A 17,368-nucleotide genomic window follows, 5' to 3' on the forward strand; every position below is an offset into this window, starting at 1 on the left:
GACTCTTTGCTTAACTTTTATTTTGTGAAGACAAATTATGCAGGCGCTTTTCATACCATATTCGAGGAAAGCTGAAATTTACGAGGCTTCCATTAATATTTACACAAATGGATTATTGCATTTAGATACTTTGACTTAAAATGGATTAATGCTCATTGTTTAAATTCAAAGTTTATTTTTATATCTTTAAGCTTTTGATTTAATGATTAAAAGCATTTAAAAAAACATCAAAGATTTAATTTCGAGTTAAACCTCTCTTCTCTCATTTATTTATACTAAAATTGATGTAATAAAAAAATATTTTTATTACTTCAAATCTTAAATATATTATATATTACTTTTTAAAATATTATATGAATCACTTAAAATGTGATAGCTTTTTTTTTCAAAAAATGAGTGGTTTATTTTATTTAAATTTTTTAAAAAATAAAATCACGTATATCTCTTTAATTTTATATTTATTATTATAAAATGCTTAACTTTTTTTTTAAAAAAAATTTTCAATTGAATTGATGTTCCGTCCATCGGTTACATCAATTTAAATTATATTAAGATTAGTATAGATATACTGAATTCTTCTTCTTATTCCTTTTACCAAACATATAAAAATAACGTGATAGAAAAAAAATTAGACTTTAAAAGGGTTTAATTGACAAGGCATTGAATCTTGGCTGAGTTGGTGGGAAGCAACACGCGCTTGCACTGCGGCTAGGCATTGACAGTTGATCCTGCAAGCAGCATTAAACAAAAACGATAAGCAATTAATTAAATTAAATCGCCGGCTTTGTTTTGCATTTGGAACAATGCCAATCAGCTAAAATAACAACCCGCCTGCTCTGCTTCTTCAAACCCCCGCTGTCCCTCCCTCTCCCTCTTTCACAAATAACTATACAAAAACCAAAACCAAAGCCAAATAATTAAGAACTAAACACATAAACGAATCCTCCAAAGAATCAAAAACCCATTTTACAGAGATTAATCTTTTTTTTTTGCAAGTACACACAATACAAATCTCTTTTCTCTGTTTCATGTTTCATGCTATGCCTGCCCGCCCTAGATCTTATTGTCTTTTTGATTTTTGGATCTTTGAAATCCGGAGATTTTAATTTCTCTTTCATTTTCTTCAATCAGCTCCATTCCTCAGGTAACTTGCCTCTCATTTTCTTTTAGTTGTCGCCTCGTTTCAGTGTTGTTTTTTCAAAGAAGATTGTTTCATTATGATTTTTCTTTCTTTTTTTTTGGGGGAAGAGTGGTATTGACTAAGGAGGGAGATTGAGTGTGGAAATGTCTTTTCTTTTGCTGGATTTGAATGAGTCTTAGGTTTTTGGTAGGTTGGACCAGCGAGGTCTTCGATTTGGGTTGACTTTATTATCACATGTTTCTCCTTATTTTTGATAGAAATGGTTGAAAGAAGTTGTGTTTGGTTTTAATAGTTAGGCAAATCCAAGACTTTAGCCTTCCTTTCTTCAATTCATGCTATATCTGTTTTGCATAAGTTGAAAAACTGTTGCCCTTGAGCCATTTGATTACCCACCAAAAAGAGGTAAATTTTGTAATCTGCTTTTATTTATTTTGAAATGTATAGAACATTTGGTTGAATTTACTGGCTTCTTTTTAAAAAAATTGGGCCCTTCTTGAAGCTTTAAAGTTAAAGGATTTGATCGGGTTTTTTTACTTGGTATTTACGCTGATCTTTTTGACCAAGTTTTGTTTTTTGGTCTCATGGATACTTGTGTCACAAACTAAGTATTGTAACGTTTTTGCTTATGGTTTCCTTTCTCAGATCACATTACATTGATTGATTGAAGAATCTGTGGTTGGTTGTTGAATACTAACTCCTTTCTTTGAGGAAAAGAAAAACTGGAATCAGAAGAGAATCACATGAATATAAAGCTGTGGTGTTTGTAGTAGATGAAGGGAGCTCAGGCGTGGCGACTAGGCAGCATGGTTGATATGCAGATCTTGCCTGGGTCTCGCCACCGCCCTCCTTTGAAGAGGCCGATATGGATTATTTTCTTTGTTTCGTTGGTCAGCCTTTTTCTAGTGTGTGCTTATATCTATCCACCGCATGACAATGGTGCTTGTTACGTATTTTCTTCTAGAGGTTGCAAGGCCCTTAGTGTTTGGCTTCCTTCTACTCCTGCGAGGGAATTAACTGATGAGGAGATTGCATCGCAGGTTGTGTTTACAAATATTTTGAATACACCTCCTGTACAATCTAAAAATTCTAAAATTGCATTCCTGTTCTTAACTCCAAGTTCACTACCTTTTGAGAAGCTTTGGGATATGTTCTTCCATGTAAGTTATTTCTTTTTTGGCTGCTAGTTCGTCTTTCCTTTCTATAATCTATTGTTTTCATATGCTTCTTGGATATTTTGTTATCCCATTTAATGTCATGATTTAATATCCTTGAACTTGGCTTTCATGAACTGATACATTGGGAAGAAATTCATTCAAGTTTTGGTCCCGTATAACAAGGTTGGATGGATGGTATACAAAATCTACCATATAAAAGATGTTTGCTAAGATAGGAATGACATTTTTGTGTGAGGCCTCAAGTACCCTGCCTCCTGCCTGTTTTGGGTTTTTTTTTTTTTTTTTCCTGAAGTAATTTGTATTTGTTTATTTATTCATTCATTTTTGTTGGTATAGATTCAAAATTGACAATTCTTTTTTGGTTTAGAAATACTTGGAGGGGGTCATTTTTAGCCATAACATTGCATTTATGGCAGATGGGAAAACCTGGTAGAGATTTTGGGCCTGAACTGTAGTGTTAATACGGGGTGAAGCGAGGACTCTGGGTAATAAAGTTGCTATTTTATATCTGTACCATTACGAAATTGAGGGAGAAGGTGATTTTGTGTTTTGGAGTAGTCTACCTACTTTAACTGGAGCTTTTAGATAGTTTGGATCCTTCTTCATGTTTTTTAATTTTTTTTCATTATTATGTTTTTGAAACCTTTTGCTGGAGATTTCTTGTTTTAGCCTGTCAGTAATGATATTCACATCTGGAGGTTTCTCAAACCTTGATGCTATAGATAGTAGGGCAGATACGAACCATCGTGCACTGGACCCTATGTGGAAATGGTTAGAGGTTCATCATACTTGTCAAGATTTTGATATATAAGAACAAACTTATTGCCACAGGTGCTGTTTATGCTGCATAAAAATGCAGTTTGTATGTGTGATTTGTAAATTTATGATCATTATCTGAAGAAAGTGCCAATATTTGTGATATGTAGCCTCAAGATGGGAATTAATAACCATTTCAGGTCATACATTAGATATAGAAGTAGAAAAAATGAAAAGTTGAGTTGGATGAGGGACTGAAGCTGTTTTATGCTATTGCATGCAGACATGCTGGTGGAAAGGGAAGGTTGGATTACTGGGTTAATTCCTACAATAAGCAGTTTGATTTGTTTGAACTAATTAGAAACTTATAGTACCTATAATTTTTGGTGTAGGCAACATGAAGTTTTTTGTTGTATTACTTAAAAGCTACTGGCTATATGAAGCCTATTTTTGAATCAAATAGTACATGTCTCTTCTGGTTGATTCAAATAAATTAATTCAGGTGGTCAGTTTACTTTTTTTTTTTGGTGTCATGGACTCATCTAACATGAATGAGGGTCATATATATTTCATTCAAGTAAAGAGCATTTCCTTTATTGATTGTGAATGCAAATATGGGTTAATTTGTGTGGCAAAGGTGCTCGTGATATCAATCTGGCACATTGTGAATCAGTACAAATGCTAGGGTGGAGGGAAGTGGGCAGATTCTCCTGCTTTGTGTGCATTGGGATGTCTGTATCAGTAACTTTTTGTTTATATTTGACTGTTTGCTTAGTTTGGACTGTTTCTGTTGAATTCTTGCATAAAGGAATTTAATCATTATTTTTTATTTTTTCCTACATTTGTGGCTTTTAGTTACTTTTGAGATGTTATTTACCTTGTATCTTGATCAAAAGTTTGGTCATTTTTCATGGCAGGGGCATGAGGGAAAATTTTCTGTTTATGTCCATGCATCAAAAGAAAAACCAGTGCATGTGAGCCGTTACTTCCTTAACCGGGAAATTCACAGTGGTGAGGTATGCATCTTAGATTAAATTTGCTGATAGGTTGTTATTTCTCTCTCTCTCTCTCTCTCTCTCCATTTGATCTGATATTTTGTTATATTGGAATTATCTTTCCATGCTTCTGCATTTTGGAAGCACATGCCAAGTAGCCTGATTTTATAATGGTCATTACAAAAATATAAAGTGATTCATTCACTGTGAGACTTGATAATGGCTCCGGCAGAAAACTTAATTGTCAACTACTTAATTTCTGTATATCAGAGGGACTGCCCTGTATACTTCCTTATCTGCAATATCAAGATTCTGATTTTGTTCATGTTTCTGCTTTATGAGGTCTGTGATGATTTACAGTCCAACTTTGTTTGTCATTTGGAAAATCTGTCCCAAACCCAAAACATGGTCATAGCACTTACCATGCCATTCTAGTATCATGTTAAAGATTGTTGCTAATTATATTCTTCAGCATCATTTTACATTCAACTACTAATAAACAGAATTTTTGTGCTGTTAGGAGTGTGCAAGTATGCTATTTTTAATATCAAAATTTTTGGTAGAACTTTGTGATCTGATAAATTGCTATTTCAACTATTATTGTATGGTTAATTTATCTATTTATTTATTGACATGATTGTTGTTTTTTATCTCCTTATTGTCTGTTGTTTTGTGGTTGAACTGATTGACGTTTTGATACGTTGCTATCATATTTATTAGTGGTACTGTAGTCCACAATTTGTTGAGCTAGTAATCTTTGGTTTTACTGAATTTGCAGGTTGTATGGGGAAAAATTTCTATGGTTGATGCTGAGAGACGATTATTGGCACATGCTCTAAAAGATCCTGATAACCAACATTTTGTGTTACTTTCTGAGAGGTAAATATAGTTTGTCTCACTTAGCAGCCATAAACCCCTCCCCCTTCCCCCCCAAAGAAAAGGATTTTTTCTTACTTATACTATTATCAAATCTGAAGCATTGATCGTGACATTGCAGCTGTGTTCCGTTGCATAATTTTGATTATGTCTACAACTATCTGATGCATGCTAATATGAGTTTTGTTGACTGGTAAGTGAAATCTTAGAGTATTACACCCATGCGATCACACATTTGATGGATTTTTTGCACCGTTTACCTCATTTGACATGTAACACCACCCCCCCCCCCAACTTTGTTTGCCAGCTTTGGGGATCCTGGACCGCATGGAAATGGCAGGTATTCAGAGCATATGCTACCTGAAGTAGCAAAGAAAGACTTCAGAAAGGGTGCGCAGGTATGTCTTAATTGATGTGATAAAAAGACCATTGTTATCTTGATAAATATGCATTAAATAAATCAGTCTGAATGGTAAATCTGTAGCTGGGACGTGTGAATGAACTTTATGTCAGTCAACTCTGCTTCTGATAATATGAAGGCCATGCATCACTGCTGGTGTTCTATATTGTTCAAATTTGATCACCATTGTTGATGCATTTGTGTATACTTTTCATTTTGAATGTTTACTGTTTTCTTTACCCCAATTGTTCAAGTCCACGCAGTCACAAAGTCTCTTGTTATGAAATATTTCAGCATTCAGCACACCTCTTTAAGAAAACTTATATAGTTTCTTGTTGTGGCAAGTATAAATGAGTAAATTTTGTGCAGTGGTTCTCAATGAGGCGGCAGCATGCTCTGATAGTTATAGCTGACAGTCTTTACTACTCGAAGTTCCGGGATTACTGCAAGGTGAATTTGATCTTAAAATGTAGTTTGATTTTTTGTGATCTGTTTTATTTTGAATTTACAAGAACCCTCTTTGATTCATGGATGAGAGAGTTTGGTCACTTTTATTTGTTTCGATTTTAATGATTTCTTTTATATATTCAGTACTTCGAAAAATAATAAAAACATATGAAGATCAATTTGAATTTGCCTAAGTGGACTTTTTTCTCACATGATGGCAAAAGTAGCTCTAATCTAACTACTCTGGGTTATCAAAAGCATTATATATTTATTAACATATGGCAGTGAGTTGCAGGTAAATTTGATTTCAATTTTCCTGATCTCTCGTTTTGTTTCCCCTCTGACTCCATTGCTCCTTTCCAATTCATTGCTTCTCGTTTGTCAATCAAGATAAAAGCTTAATAGTTTTCAATGTTTTTGAGGAGAGTATTGAATATCATTCAATTAAATATAAAAACTTTTTGAGGGCTATAACAGATGTTTCTTATTTTCATTGCTTCTCGTTTATCAATCAAGATAAAAGCTTAATAGTTTTCAACGTTTTTGAGGAGAGTGATGAATATCATTTGATAAAATATAAAAAACTTTTTAAGGGCTATAACAGATGTTTCTTATTCTCACCATTGCCTGTTAGTTAGACTGGTCTCAATTTGCATGATCAATGTTTATCTCTCAGTCATTTTCTAGCTTAACCGGTAATATTAGCACAAAGACAACATTCCTAGATGTTAATGACTTGCCTGTGAGCTAAATGAACTCTTTCTTTTGGAAGTAAAGTTACTTTTAAGGAATTCTTTGGATTTACATAAATTTCAGATCAAGTTGGAAGTTATTTTCTGCTTAAACTAGACTGTTTAGGTTTGGCCTGGTTCTTTTAAATCTAGCTTTCCTTAGAGTTCCATATAACTGTATAACAAGGGCAGAAATCATTCTTCTTCCATGTGAACTGAATTTCATCATGGAGATGATATGCATTATGATATAAGTATCTGATAATTGCAATCTATGGAACTTTGAAATAAGATAGAATTCATGCCGAAGTTTTATGTTGCTGGCTCATAGTCATTCATTCATGTTGATTGTTACAGCCAGGTTTGGATGGCAAAAATTGCATTGCTGATGAGCATTACTTGCCAACCTTTTTCCATGTGAGAAATCCATGCCCTGGATCATGTTTCCTACTTTTCACTTTAGCTTCTCCTAATGTGTTTTTATTTGTGTGCCCTCAGATGATTGATCCTGGTGGTATTGCAAACTGGTCAGTAACACATGTTGACTGGTCTGAAAGAAAGTGGCATCCTAAATCATATAGGGCTCAGGATGTTACAGATGAGCTTTTGAAGAATATTACGGTACATGTGCTTATCTCTTTATTTTTTAAGCAATCCCATTGCAACAACCACTTGCCAAATTGCAATAACCACTTGCCAGTTTGTTCTTGATACTAATGAATGTGATGTAGTAGTATGGTCATAGGGAAAACAAACCTTCATCTTTTGCCACAAAAAAGGGAATATATGGCAACGGTCAACAACTTACCACCTAGCCTTTTAACGGATACACTGAGAATATGTGGTTCTTTTGTATGATGATTTAGGTCTTGCATGATTTGTCATCTGGTAATAGTGTAGTAGATTGGGGTTACCAATAATGATGAAATTAGGGTCTGACGAATTTTGCATTACATTTTTGCAGTCGATTGACTTGACTGTTCATGTAACAAGTGATGAAAAGGTATACATTTCTAACACATTTTGTCATGCTTTCAGGAGTTGGTAAAATTACTAGATTCTGAATGTATTTTTCCTTTTTTCTGTCGTTTTGTAGAGTGAAGAGCAGGTACAACCTTGCCTATGGAATGGTATCAGACGACCATGTTACCTTTTTGCAAGGAAATTCTATCCAGAAACCCTAGATAAATTGATGATGCTCCTCGATTTTTGACTGTGAATTCTTTGGTCGGATTGATTGACAGTCTTTTCTTGATCCCTTCACTTCGTCTCGGTTTCGCATTTAGATTATACATTTGTAAATGGCCATGTTTCCCAACCACAATTCTTGAGTGAAAGGGCAGCTGGGAGAGCAGTTAGGATGATTTGAATGAGGCTGGAGGCGAATATCTTGTCCATTTTTCCCCCCATTTGTGCCATTGATACATTATATTATATATGTGAAAGATTATTGGGGGGTTCATTTTTTGTAAAAGTTAAACAAGACTGAAATTATGCAACTCTTTTCTGGAAATATAGCTTAATTTTTAAATCCGATTTAAGTTGAGAGCCCACTCTACTGTACATAGTTATTTTCTTTAGCAGTTCCTTGCCCTGGTAAAAAAAACTATGCACTGCTCACTGATGCTGAAGGATACTTTTTCCCCAACCCCAGACATGAATTATTTTTGTTCAATATGTGATTTGAAATACACACAGCCACTTTTTTCACTGTTCAGTCTCTCAAGGTGTCAGCAATTTTGTTCTAGTCTTCGCCATTGGTGATTTCAAAGAGCTACGGAGTCTCCCATTTGCTCTTGCAATAATATGATTAAATGGTTTCAGAATGGTTTTTTTTATTCTTTTTTACATTGGTGAATAGCCTTACTAAATGCATCTCGACCTCATGAGTGGGTATTTGGTGCTCCTAAATCTTGCTAAGAGGAATAGGAATATAAAATAAATTATAATCTTTTTTTTTTCCCCCTTGTCAACTTTAACAAGCAAACTACGTTCAGTTGATTTGGGTTGGAAAAGTTCAATATCAAAGATGTATTCGTTATTAAGTTTGTGCTCAAGTTCTTTGTTTAAGAATCTAGTCAGTTTTTAATTTTTAAAATATTTTTTATTATGTATAAATAAGTAAAATATAACATTTATTTATGTGTTTACATTAATTTATAATTTGAATTCGAGCTGAATTTTGATATTTTTAGTTAAATTGATAATAATGAAGTCCAAATTCAGAGTTAATAAATTAATTATTTGTTTGATGAAGCTTTGAGTATAAAAGTTAAAGATCCTTTACATTCAATTTGGTAGGCAGGAAAAAATAAAAAAGAAAAAGATTTTTTAATATAATGATTTAGTAATAAAATTCATCTCTATTATTACTTATTCTATAAAACAAAGCAAGACGGTTTGGCACTTATTATTATTTTATTGTAATAAAAAATTATATAGAGGTTCGTAATTTATAAGTGTGAATTTAGCAAAAATTTTTTTGATAAATCTCATATAATTATAAATTATTATTATTTAATTATATTATAATAATTATAAATGAAAATATTTCCGTACGTGAAGATCTTTCCACGACACCAAAATTAAAAATGAAAACCAAATCCTCATTTATCCTACATTTTTATCCATAATCTTCTATAATTTACCTACAACTCTACGTTAAAAGAATTTTCAAAATTTTGGAAGTTTTTTTAGAAAGTTGATCCATTTAAAGAGAATTGGTGGGTCAAGGGTTTAAGCTCAAAGTTTCTAAATATGTGGATTGATTCATTTATGAATAATGTCTAAACTTTTTTATATTTATTATTTGTATTTGAAAATTTTGGGTTAAATCTAATAACAAATTAAATATTTATTAGACCATCTTTTTTTTGCTTTTTTGCTTATTTAATTTTTATAATGAATTGAATTTATCAATCACTTTTATAAACAATAGGGTAAGAATAAAAATTAAATATAATAATTCATTAAATAAATTAAATGATCAAAAACTATTTAGGAAAACTTTTTTTGTTAAAAAAAATTTGATAACATAAAAGTTGATATATTTTTATTCCATAAATAAAAATATATGTTAAGCTATATAATAAAACATAGTTGTTTATAAAAAATGCATATAAATTAAACTTTCAAATGTTTTGTATTATGTAATTTATAAATAATTAATTTTCATAATGAACAAAATATGATTATATTAATATCAATAGATATATTAAAATATAAAAAATAAATAATTATTATTTAATATAATTTATTTTAAAATTATATTAAACTGGGAACTCTTAGTGTAAAAATAATGTAACATCTTTGATTTACACCTTGAACATGATTGGATTTCGGAAGAAGATTTTGTTTGTCTAAGTATTTAGGTCAAACAATAAACAATAAAATAGAACAAGGAAAATAAGATGAAGGAAATTGCCAAATTTGCTACAAAGTACTAGTGGTATATTAGATTAACATCAACAAATTAATCAGCAAGCTATCTTGGGGACAAATTCAATCTAACAATTGATGCCATGCCATATATCGTGGTGATGATGGCTGTCATTGTCAGTATTAGATGTATCATTAGTGTTCTACTTTTGAATTAATTTTTTTAATGCTTAATTAAATTATTATTATTTTTTTATAGATATTGATCGCTTAAATTAAAAATTCAACAATCTAACATTAAATATTTTGGATAAAAAATCGCAAGCAATTCCTACTCTTTCTTTTTCGACGTGAGAAATATATGTTGGACACTTATGCTTGGGTAAGTAAATTACACTTTGATAAAAAAATTAAAAAAAAAAATTGCACATGATTATAAATTGATAAATCTATCTGAAAATAAGTAATAAAAATATAAATAAATAAATAAAGGATACCTTAGACATTGGTAGACTGAACAGTAAAAAACACAGGTTTATAGATAGAAAATGAAATCAATTTTCGACATACATGATACAAGCAATAAATAAGGATTCAACCTATAAACAAATTGTCATTCAAATCAAATAGAGTGATTGTCAATTTTCAGCATTCTGCTGAGCAATTTGTATGCATTTCAAATCACATGTTAAAAAGTGAATTCATGTTTGGGGGTTGGGGAAAAGTATGCCTTCAGCACCAGCTACCAGTGAGCAGTGCTTACTTTTTCGCCGGCAAGGGGAACTAATAAAGGAAATTACTTTGTACACAATATTTAAAGAAAGAAATGCATAGGTTCAATCTTGTTTTTCAAATTCTACAAACAAAAAATCCTCCAATACTTTTTTATAATATATATTTTTTTATATTTGAAGCTGTCAATATTTAAATCTTGATTATTAAAACTAAAAGTTCTGACTAACAGCCGACTTTTCGCAGAATCTTCCAATATTGCTTCACATATATATTAATGTATCAATGGCACGAATGGGGAAGAGATGGACAAGAAATTACCCATTTGGAAGGGACGCAACGCTAACAACTCGGTAGCCTCCAGCCGCATTCAACTCATCCTAACTACTGTTCCACTTGCCGTTGCACTGAAGAATTGTTGGTTGGGAAAAATGGCCATTTACAAATATATAATCTATATGTGAAACCAATATGGGGTGAAGGGATCAAGAAAAAAACTATCAATCCGACCAAAGAATTCAGAGTCAAAAATTTGAGGAGCATCATCAATTTATCTAGGGTTTCTGGATAGAATTTCCTTGCAAATAGGGAGCACGGTTGTCTGATATCATTCCATGGGCAAGCTTGCACCTGCTATTTGCTCTTATGAAATGACAAAAAAAAAAAAGGAAAAATACAATCAGAATATAGTAATTTTACCAACTCCTGAGAGCATGAGTGTTTGAAATGTATACCTTTTCATCACTTGTTACATGGATGGTCAAGTCAATTTGACTGCAAAAGTATGATGCAAAATTTGTCAGAACCTAAAGTCACTGTTATTCATAAACCCAATCTACTACAGTATTCCCAGATGACAAATCATGCAAGACTTAAATCATCATACTACGGAACCACACATTCTCAGTCTATCCTGCTAATAGGCAAGGTGATAAGTTGTTTACTGTTACCATTTTTTTCCCTTTTTTCTAGCCAAAGATGAAGGTATGTTTTCCTAATGACCATTCTACATCACAATCATTTGCATCAAGAACAAGTGGCAAGTGGTTATTGCAATGAGATTGCTTAAAAAATAAAGAGATATGCACATGTACCGTAATATTCTTCAGAAGCTCATCTGTAACATCCAGAGCCCTATATGATTTAGGATGCCACTTTCTTTCAGACCAGTCAACATGAGTTACTGACCAGTTTGCGATACCATCTGGATCAATCATCTGAGGGCACACAAATAAAACACATTAGGCGAAGCTAAAGTGAAAAGTAGGAAACATGATCCAATTCCAGATTATGATTCTCATGTGGAAAAAGGACAGCAAGTAATGCTCATCAGCAATGCAAATTGCCATCTAAAACTGGCCGTAACAATCAAGAACATGAGTGACTGGGTCAGAAACAAAAAACTTGCACAAGAATTCCATCTATTTCAAACTTCCACAGATTATGATTAACAGAAACTTATAACATAACACATATCATCTCCGAGATGAAATTCAGTCATTTCACATGTAAGAAGAACGATCTTCTGCCCTTGTCAAACAATATGAGGAACTCAAGAAAAGCTGGAAAAATTACCAGGCCAAACCTTAACAATCTATATCAAGCAGACAATAACATCTAACTTTATCTCAAATTTATATAAATCCGGAGAATTCCAAAAAAGGAGTTTATTTTACTAGCTTACAGGCAGGTCATTATTTTATTTGAATCATCCAGAAGAGACATGTAATATTTGATTCACAAATAGGCTTCATATAGCCAGCAGTTTGAAATAATACTATAAAATACTCCATGTTGCCTACACTAAATATTGTTGGTACTATAAGTTCTTAATTAGTTAAAACAGACTAAAATGTCTCTTATAGGAATTAAACCTTCCCTTTCCAGCAGCGTGTCTGGATGCAATAGCATAAAACAGCTTCAGTCCCTCATCCAACTCAATTTTTGTATTTTTTTCTACTTCTAAATCTAACGTATGACCAGAAATGGTTCTTAATTCCTATCTTGAGGTTATATAGCACAAATATAGGCACTTTCTTCAGATAATGATCATAAATACAGATAACACATGCAAACTGCATTCTTATGCAGCATAAACATCATCTCTGGCAAAAAGTTTGTTTCTATATATCAAAACCTTGACAAGTATTATGAAATGTCCCTTCTCCATTTCCCCATGGGGTCCAGTCATATGATTGTTCATATCTGCCCCACCATCTACAGCATCAATGTGTGAGAACCTCCAGTTGTGAATACCATTACTGACAACCAAGAAATTTTCCAGCAAAAGGTTTGAAAAATATAATAATAAAAGAATTAAAAAACCTGAAGAAAGGATCCAAACTATCTAAGTGCTTCAGTTAAAGTAGGTAGACTACTCCAAAACACAAAGCCATATTCTCCCTCCATTACCTAATGGTACAGATATGAAATAGCACCTTTATTACCCAGATTCCTGGCTTCACCGCCTATCAACATTATGGTCCGGGCCCAAAATCTCTAGCAGGTTTTCCACCAGCCATAAATGCTCATGTTATGGCTAAGTCCAACATTTATACTGTAAGCCCTTGTAACTCATGCAAGTACTTCTCAACTAACAAAATTGCCAGTTTTGTATAGACCAGCAAAGATGCTTTAATAAACAACAAATACAAATTACTTCAGGAAAAGAAGCATAACCTGAAACAGGAAGGGTACTTGAGGACTGCACATGTAAAATGTGATTTCTTTCTTAGTAAACATGCTCGTGCGTATAGATAGGCAAGAACCAATTAAGCTAGCAGCAATGACGTAATACATCATACATAAAGTGCAGAATAAAAAAAAAACGTGCAAGTTACCTCCTGGAAGAACAGAAGAAGCTTAAATGGCATGATTATCATCAGGTTTAGCTTGTAACTACATGGCTTCTTTTCCTATCTTGGGGCCAGAGAAAGTTTCAGGTTTTAGTCATGGCAACCAAAAAATCAGTAATTTGACTACAGAGTTCCCTTCAAACTTGAAAGCACTTCATTCATAAGTTTATTTGCCTTGTGCAGCTCCCCTCTTGAACAGAGTGAAGTAAGTAAGGAATAGTAAAGGTTAAAGCTGCAAAATTGAGATTCCTCTTTTCCAACATCATAATTTTCTACTAACTTCTTTATTTGCTGCGGATCATGCAATGCATAATCTAAATCAGACATTTTGTCAGGTCTTGCTGACACAGCAGAGACCGCAGAAAAAGCTTCACTCTTCAAGCAGTTGTTTAATGGTTCAGATTCTTGATAAACGGTAGACCACTTTTGAATAGGAAAATACACAGACCCAATTTCACAAAGAACAACCAAAGCTTCATGGATACTTCCTCGCTCACATAAGAATGCAAGAAAACTGTCTACTGATTCTGACTCAATCTTGGTATCAATGTTATTTATCAACTCCACAACAGATTTTGTCTGAAGCATTTCTTTCAAGATACTCCTTGCCTCTTCCATCCTTCCTTTCGCACAAAGACCTCGTGTCATATGAATAAAACCCAAGAAATCAGGAGATACACCTTTCATTTTGAACTCAGAAAAGAATGCAAGAGCCCCTTCCATGTCACCCCTCTTACAGTAGCCATAAATCAGAGCACTAATGGTGAATTCATCAGGCTTAACACCTTTGATCTCCAGATCAGACAAAAGTTTCAAGGCTTCATCCATTTGACCAAACTTACAGTAATTGTCAATGAACGAGTTATAAACACGTATATTTGGTTTACATCCCTTGTAGATCATACCATCAAATAATTTTTTGGCTTCTAGCAGAAAACCTTGCTTACATAAATGGTCAAGCAATGTTGCATATGTTACTGTAGAGGGAACCAAGTCAATTCTTTCTAATAAGTCAAATAGTCGGAATGCTTCAACTAGACACCCCTGACGGCACAATCCATTTATGACCGAATTGTATGTGACAATGTTAGGAGTAATCCCCTTATTTTTAACAAAAGCACACAGATCTAAGGCTTGATTAGGGTATCCTTCCTTGAAAAGGGCATGAACCAGGATTGAGTAATCAACCACATCCATAACAGGAAAATTTTCACTAGCTTCCAAGACAAGTTTGTATGCATCCAATACCCTGCCATCCTTTACAAGTTTTGTCAAAACTGAGGGAGGCAAAGTGACTGATGATACTTGCTCCTTCATTTTCTTGAGAAACTGTAGTGCAATGTCCATATTCTTAAGACACAAGTGGTGTGCCACAATCTTGCTAACAATAGACTCAACTAGGCCATGCTCTTTCAGGAAGAAATTGAGAAAAGGACCAACTAGAGACATTTTTCCGCCATCAATAAGCTTTTTTAGTACCAAATTATAGGAACTTTTCATCAAAGCTAAACCTTTCCTCCTCATTACAATGTACACTTCACTTGCAGCTTCAGCGAAACCTCTTTTGCACAAGAAACAGATAGCATCATCACATAAACTATTGTACATTTCGGACCCAAAATTCTCAAGTTTGTAAATAAAATTCATAACTCCCACTGCACCTGTTTGAGCAAAAGTTGCCCTGATCAACATCATTGAGATACCCATGTCCAAAGCCAAACCTTTCTCACCAAGTTCAATAATTACCTCAATGGCCATATCAACCATTCCCCTTTTGCATAGCCCAGTTATGATGCAATTATAGCATGCAACAGAAGAAACTAATGACATCCTATACTCATCAAACACCTCTAGTGCCTCCTCTATTCTGCCTGCTTTACAATAGCCATCTATCATTGTGCAATAAGTAATTGAATCTGCATTCAAATCCATTTCTGGCATTGCTTTGTAGAGTGCATGGGCATCTTCAAATGCACCAACCATAAAGAGTGCTTTGATAAGTGTGTTACATGCAACAACATCCATAAAAAGCCCTGATTCTTCCAATTTCCCTTTTGTCTTAAAAATCCCTTCTCCGTTCCCTTCTTCAGTGTAACCATGCAACAGAGTACTGTACGTTACAATATCACCATCTACCTGTTTGAATACATTATCTGCTTCAGATGTCCTCCCAACCTTACACAAACCATTGATGACTATATTATAAGTAACAATACTTGGCTTAATCCCCTTCTTCTCCATTTCATCCAACAGATGAAAGCTGCAATCAAAATCTCCTTTCCTGCAAGCTCCATCAATCAATGTTGCATACATAAACTCATCTGCTTCAATCCCCATAACTTCAACTTCCTTGAACAATGTAAATGCCTCCTCCAATTTCCCTTTCTTGCAAAAACCCAACATGATTGCCGTATACGTAACCACATTGGGCATCACCCCATCTTTCAACATCTTCTTCAAAAATCCAACTGCCTTTTCCACACAACCTTCCTTTGAAAATCCATCAATGAGAATAGTGTAGCTTACAGCATCGGGGTTGATTCCTCTTGCCACCATCTCTCTATGTTTTTTCAAAGCCTCCATTAAACACCCATTTCTAAAGTACCCACAAATCCAACTGCTATAAAGAATAGCATCCAAAGCCAGCCCTTCCTTTTCCATCTTAAAAACCAGATCACAAGCCTCATTAAATCTACCCAACATATTAAAGGTGCTTAACAAAGCCGTATAAGTAATAACATTAGGCCGTAAAGCTCCTGAATTTATAGCATTTTTGAAAAATCCAAGTGCAACTTCAGGTTTCCCAGTCTTACAAAAACCAGCAATGACTGCACTACAAACAAAATTATCAAAAGGGTATCTAATTTTGTCACCTGTCATCAATTCTAACACCTCAATTGCTCTATCCATATTTCCTTGAGATATAAAACTATGAATCAATGAACAAAATGTAGAAGAAGAAGGCAATGTACCACAATTCATTAAGCAGTTCTTTAACAGAAAAAGACCCTTTTGTGGATTATTTTGGATGACACAGAATCCTTGAATTAGAGAATCCCAAAATCGAGTTTTGGAAAAATTGGAAAATTTTGACAGCCGGGTATTCATCAAATGCTCCGCTTCTTCAAATTTGTACAATCTGAGGAGAGCCCAAATGAGGATCGAGTGGGTTTGGAAATTGGCTTTGATTTTGTTTGATTCCAACTGAGAGAAGAGATGGACAACTGAGTTGAATTTTCGGGAATAAGAGAGAAAGGAAAGAAGTTGGTTAATGGATTTGAGAGTGGGAGTGAAGCCTCTTTTTATTAGTGTTTGGAGAGGTGGAATTTTAGGAAGAACATCAAGAGAAGAAGAAAAAGAAGAACGTAAATGAGAGAATTTTGGGGGGAAAGACATGCTTCTTTTTAATGATTATTGAACTTTGGTCTTTCTAGTTTGCCCAATATTGAGCTTCTGCGAAGTTTTTTGTTTCAGCCACTCTCCGGATCTTTTCGTAATTTTCAAGGGTTTTACCTACGGAACACACCTCTTTGGTAAACAATGATTAAAAAAAGAAAAAAAAATGATATTTGCTCAGTCCCATTTTATTTATTTATATTTTTTAGGATGTTTTAAAATTATATTATATATTTTTTTAATATTTTAAAATTAAATTTTTTTAATAAATGACAAATAATATGAGATGAAGAAATAAAATACTGTATCGTTTAATTTTTTTTTCTTAAAATATGTAATTTTAATTATTTTAGATTGAATTAATCTTTTTCTCTTAGTGAAAGTTTTAATAATCTGAGATGCCATTGAATTGGTTAGAAATGTTTATTACATTCCATTCAATAAATCAGGAAAATCATTTTTGGGGACAAAAAATCGATAAGGGCG

At 33.3% G+C, this 17,368-nt stretch overlaps 2 protein-coding genes across 7 annotated transcripts; one reads left to right on the forward strand and one right to left on the reverse strand.

Annotated features, from left to right (window-relative positions):
• Positions 1–757: 757 nt before the first annotated feature.
• LOC111301753 (glycosyltransferase BC10-like) lies at positions 758–8,062 on the forward strand. 5 transcript variants are annotated; one of them, XM_022897680.2, is made up of 11 exons: positions 758–1,144; positions 1,784–2,298; positions 3,990–4,088; positions 4,846–4,946; positions 5,065–5,136; positions 5,251–5,341; positions 5,713–5,793; positions 6,879–6,938; positions 7,020–7,142; positions 7,486–7,524; positions 7,618–8,062. In XM_022897680.2, exons 2-11 carry the CDS (start codon positions 1,912–1,914, stop codon positions 7,732–7,734), a joined length of 1,170 nt encoding a protein of 389 aa, XP_022753415.1. In that variant the 5' UTR covers positions 758–1,144; positions 1,784–1,911; the 3' UTR covers positions 7,735–8,062. The 5 variants fall into 5 exon arrangements, with proteins under 5 accessions (XP_022753415.1, XP_089600694.1, XP_089600695.1 ...); XM_022897679.2 differs by lacking the exon at positions 758–1,144 and adding an exon at positions 1,198–1,543; XM_089744568.1 differs by lacking the exon at positions 7,486–7,524 and having other exon boundaries at positions 783–1,144.
• A 2,650-nt stretch (positions 8,063–10,712) lies between these two features.
• LOC111301752 (Pentatricopeptide repeat (PPR) superfamily protein) lies at positions 10,713–17,000 on the reverse strand. Of its 2 annotated transcripts, XM_022897678.2 has the most exons (5): positions 16,459–17,000; positions 13,472–16,314; positions 11,726–11,848; positions 11,366–11,405; positions 10,713–11,273 (listed from the first exon to the last, which is right to left on the reverse strand). In XM_022897678.2, exons 1-2 carry the CDS (start codon positions 16,880–16,882, stop codon positions 13,610–13,612), a joined length of 3,129 nt encoding a protein of 1,042 aa, XP_022753413.2. In that variant the 5' UTR covers positions 16,883–17,000; the 3' UTR covers positions 10,713–11,273; positions 11,366–11,405; positions 11,726–11,848; positions 13,472–13,609. The 2 variants fall into 2 exon arrangements, with proteins under 2 accessions (XP_022753413.2, XP_022753412.2); XM_022897677.2 differs by having other exon boundaries at positions 13,472–17,000.
• Between the last annotated feature and the right edge of the window lie 368 nt (positions 17,001–17,368).

Source organism: Durio zibethinus, chromosome 15, assembly GCF_047325235.1.
Source record: "Durio zibethinus cultivar Kanyao isolate XHJ-2024 chromosome 15, ASM4732523v1, whole genome shotgun sequence".
In the NCBI taxonomy this organism is placed as follows: domain Eukaryota; kingdom Viridiplantae; phylum Streptophyta; class Magnoliopsida; order Malvales; family Malvaceae; genus Durio; species Durio zibethinus.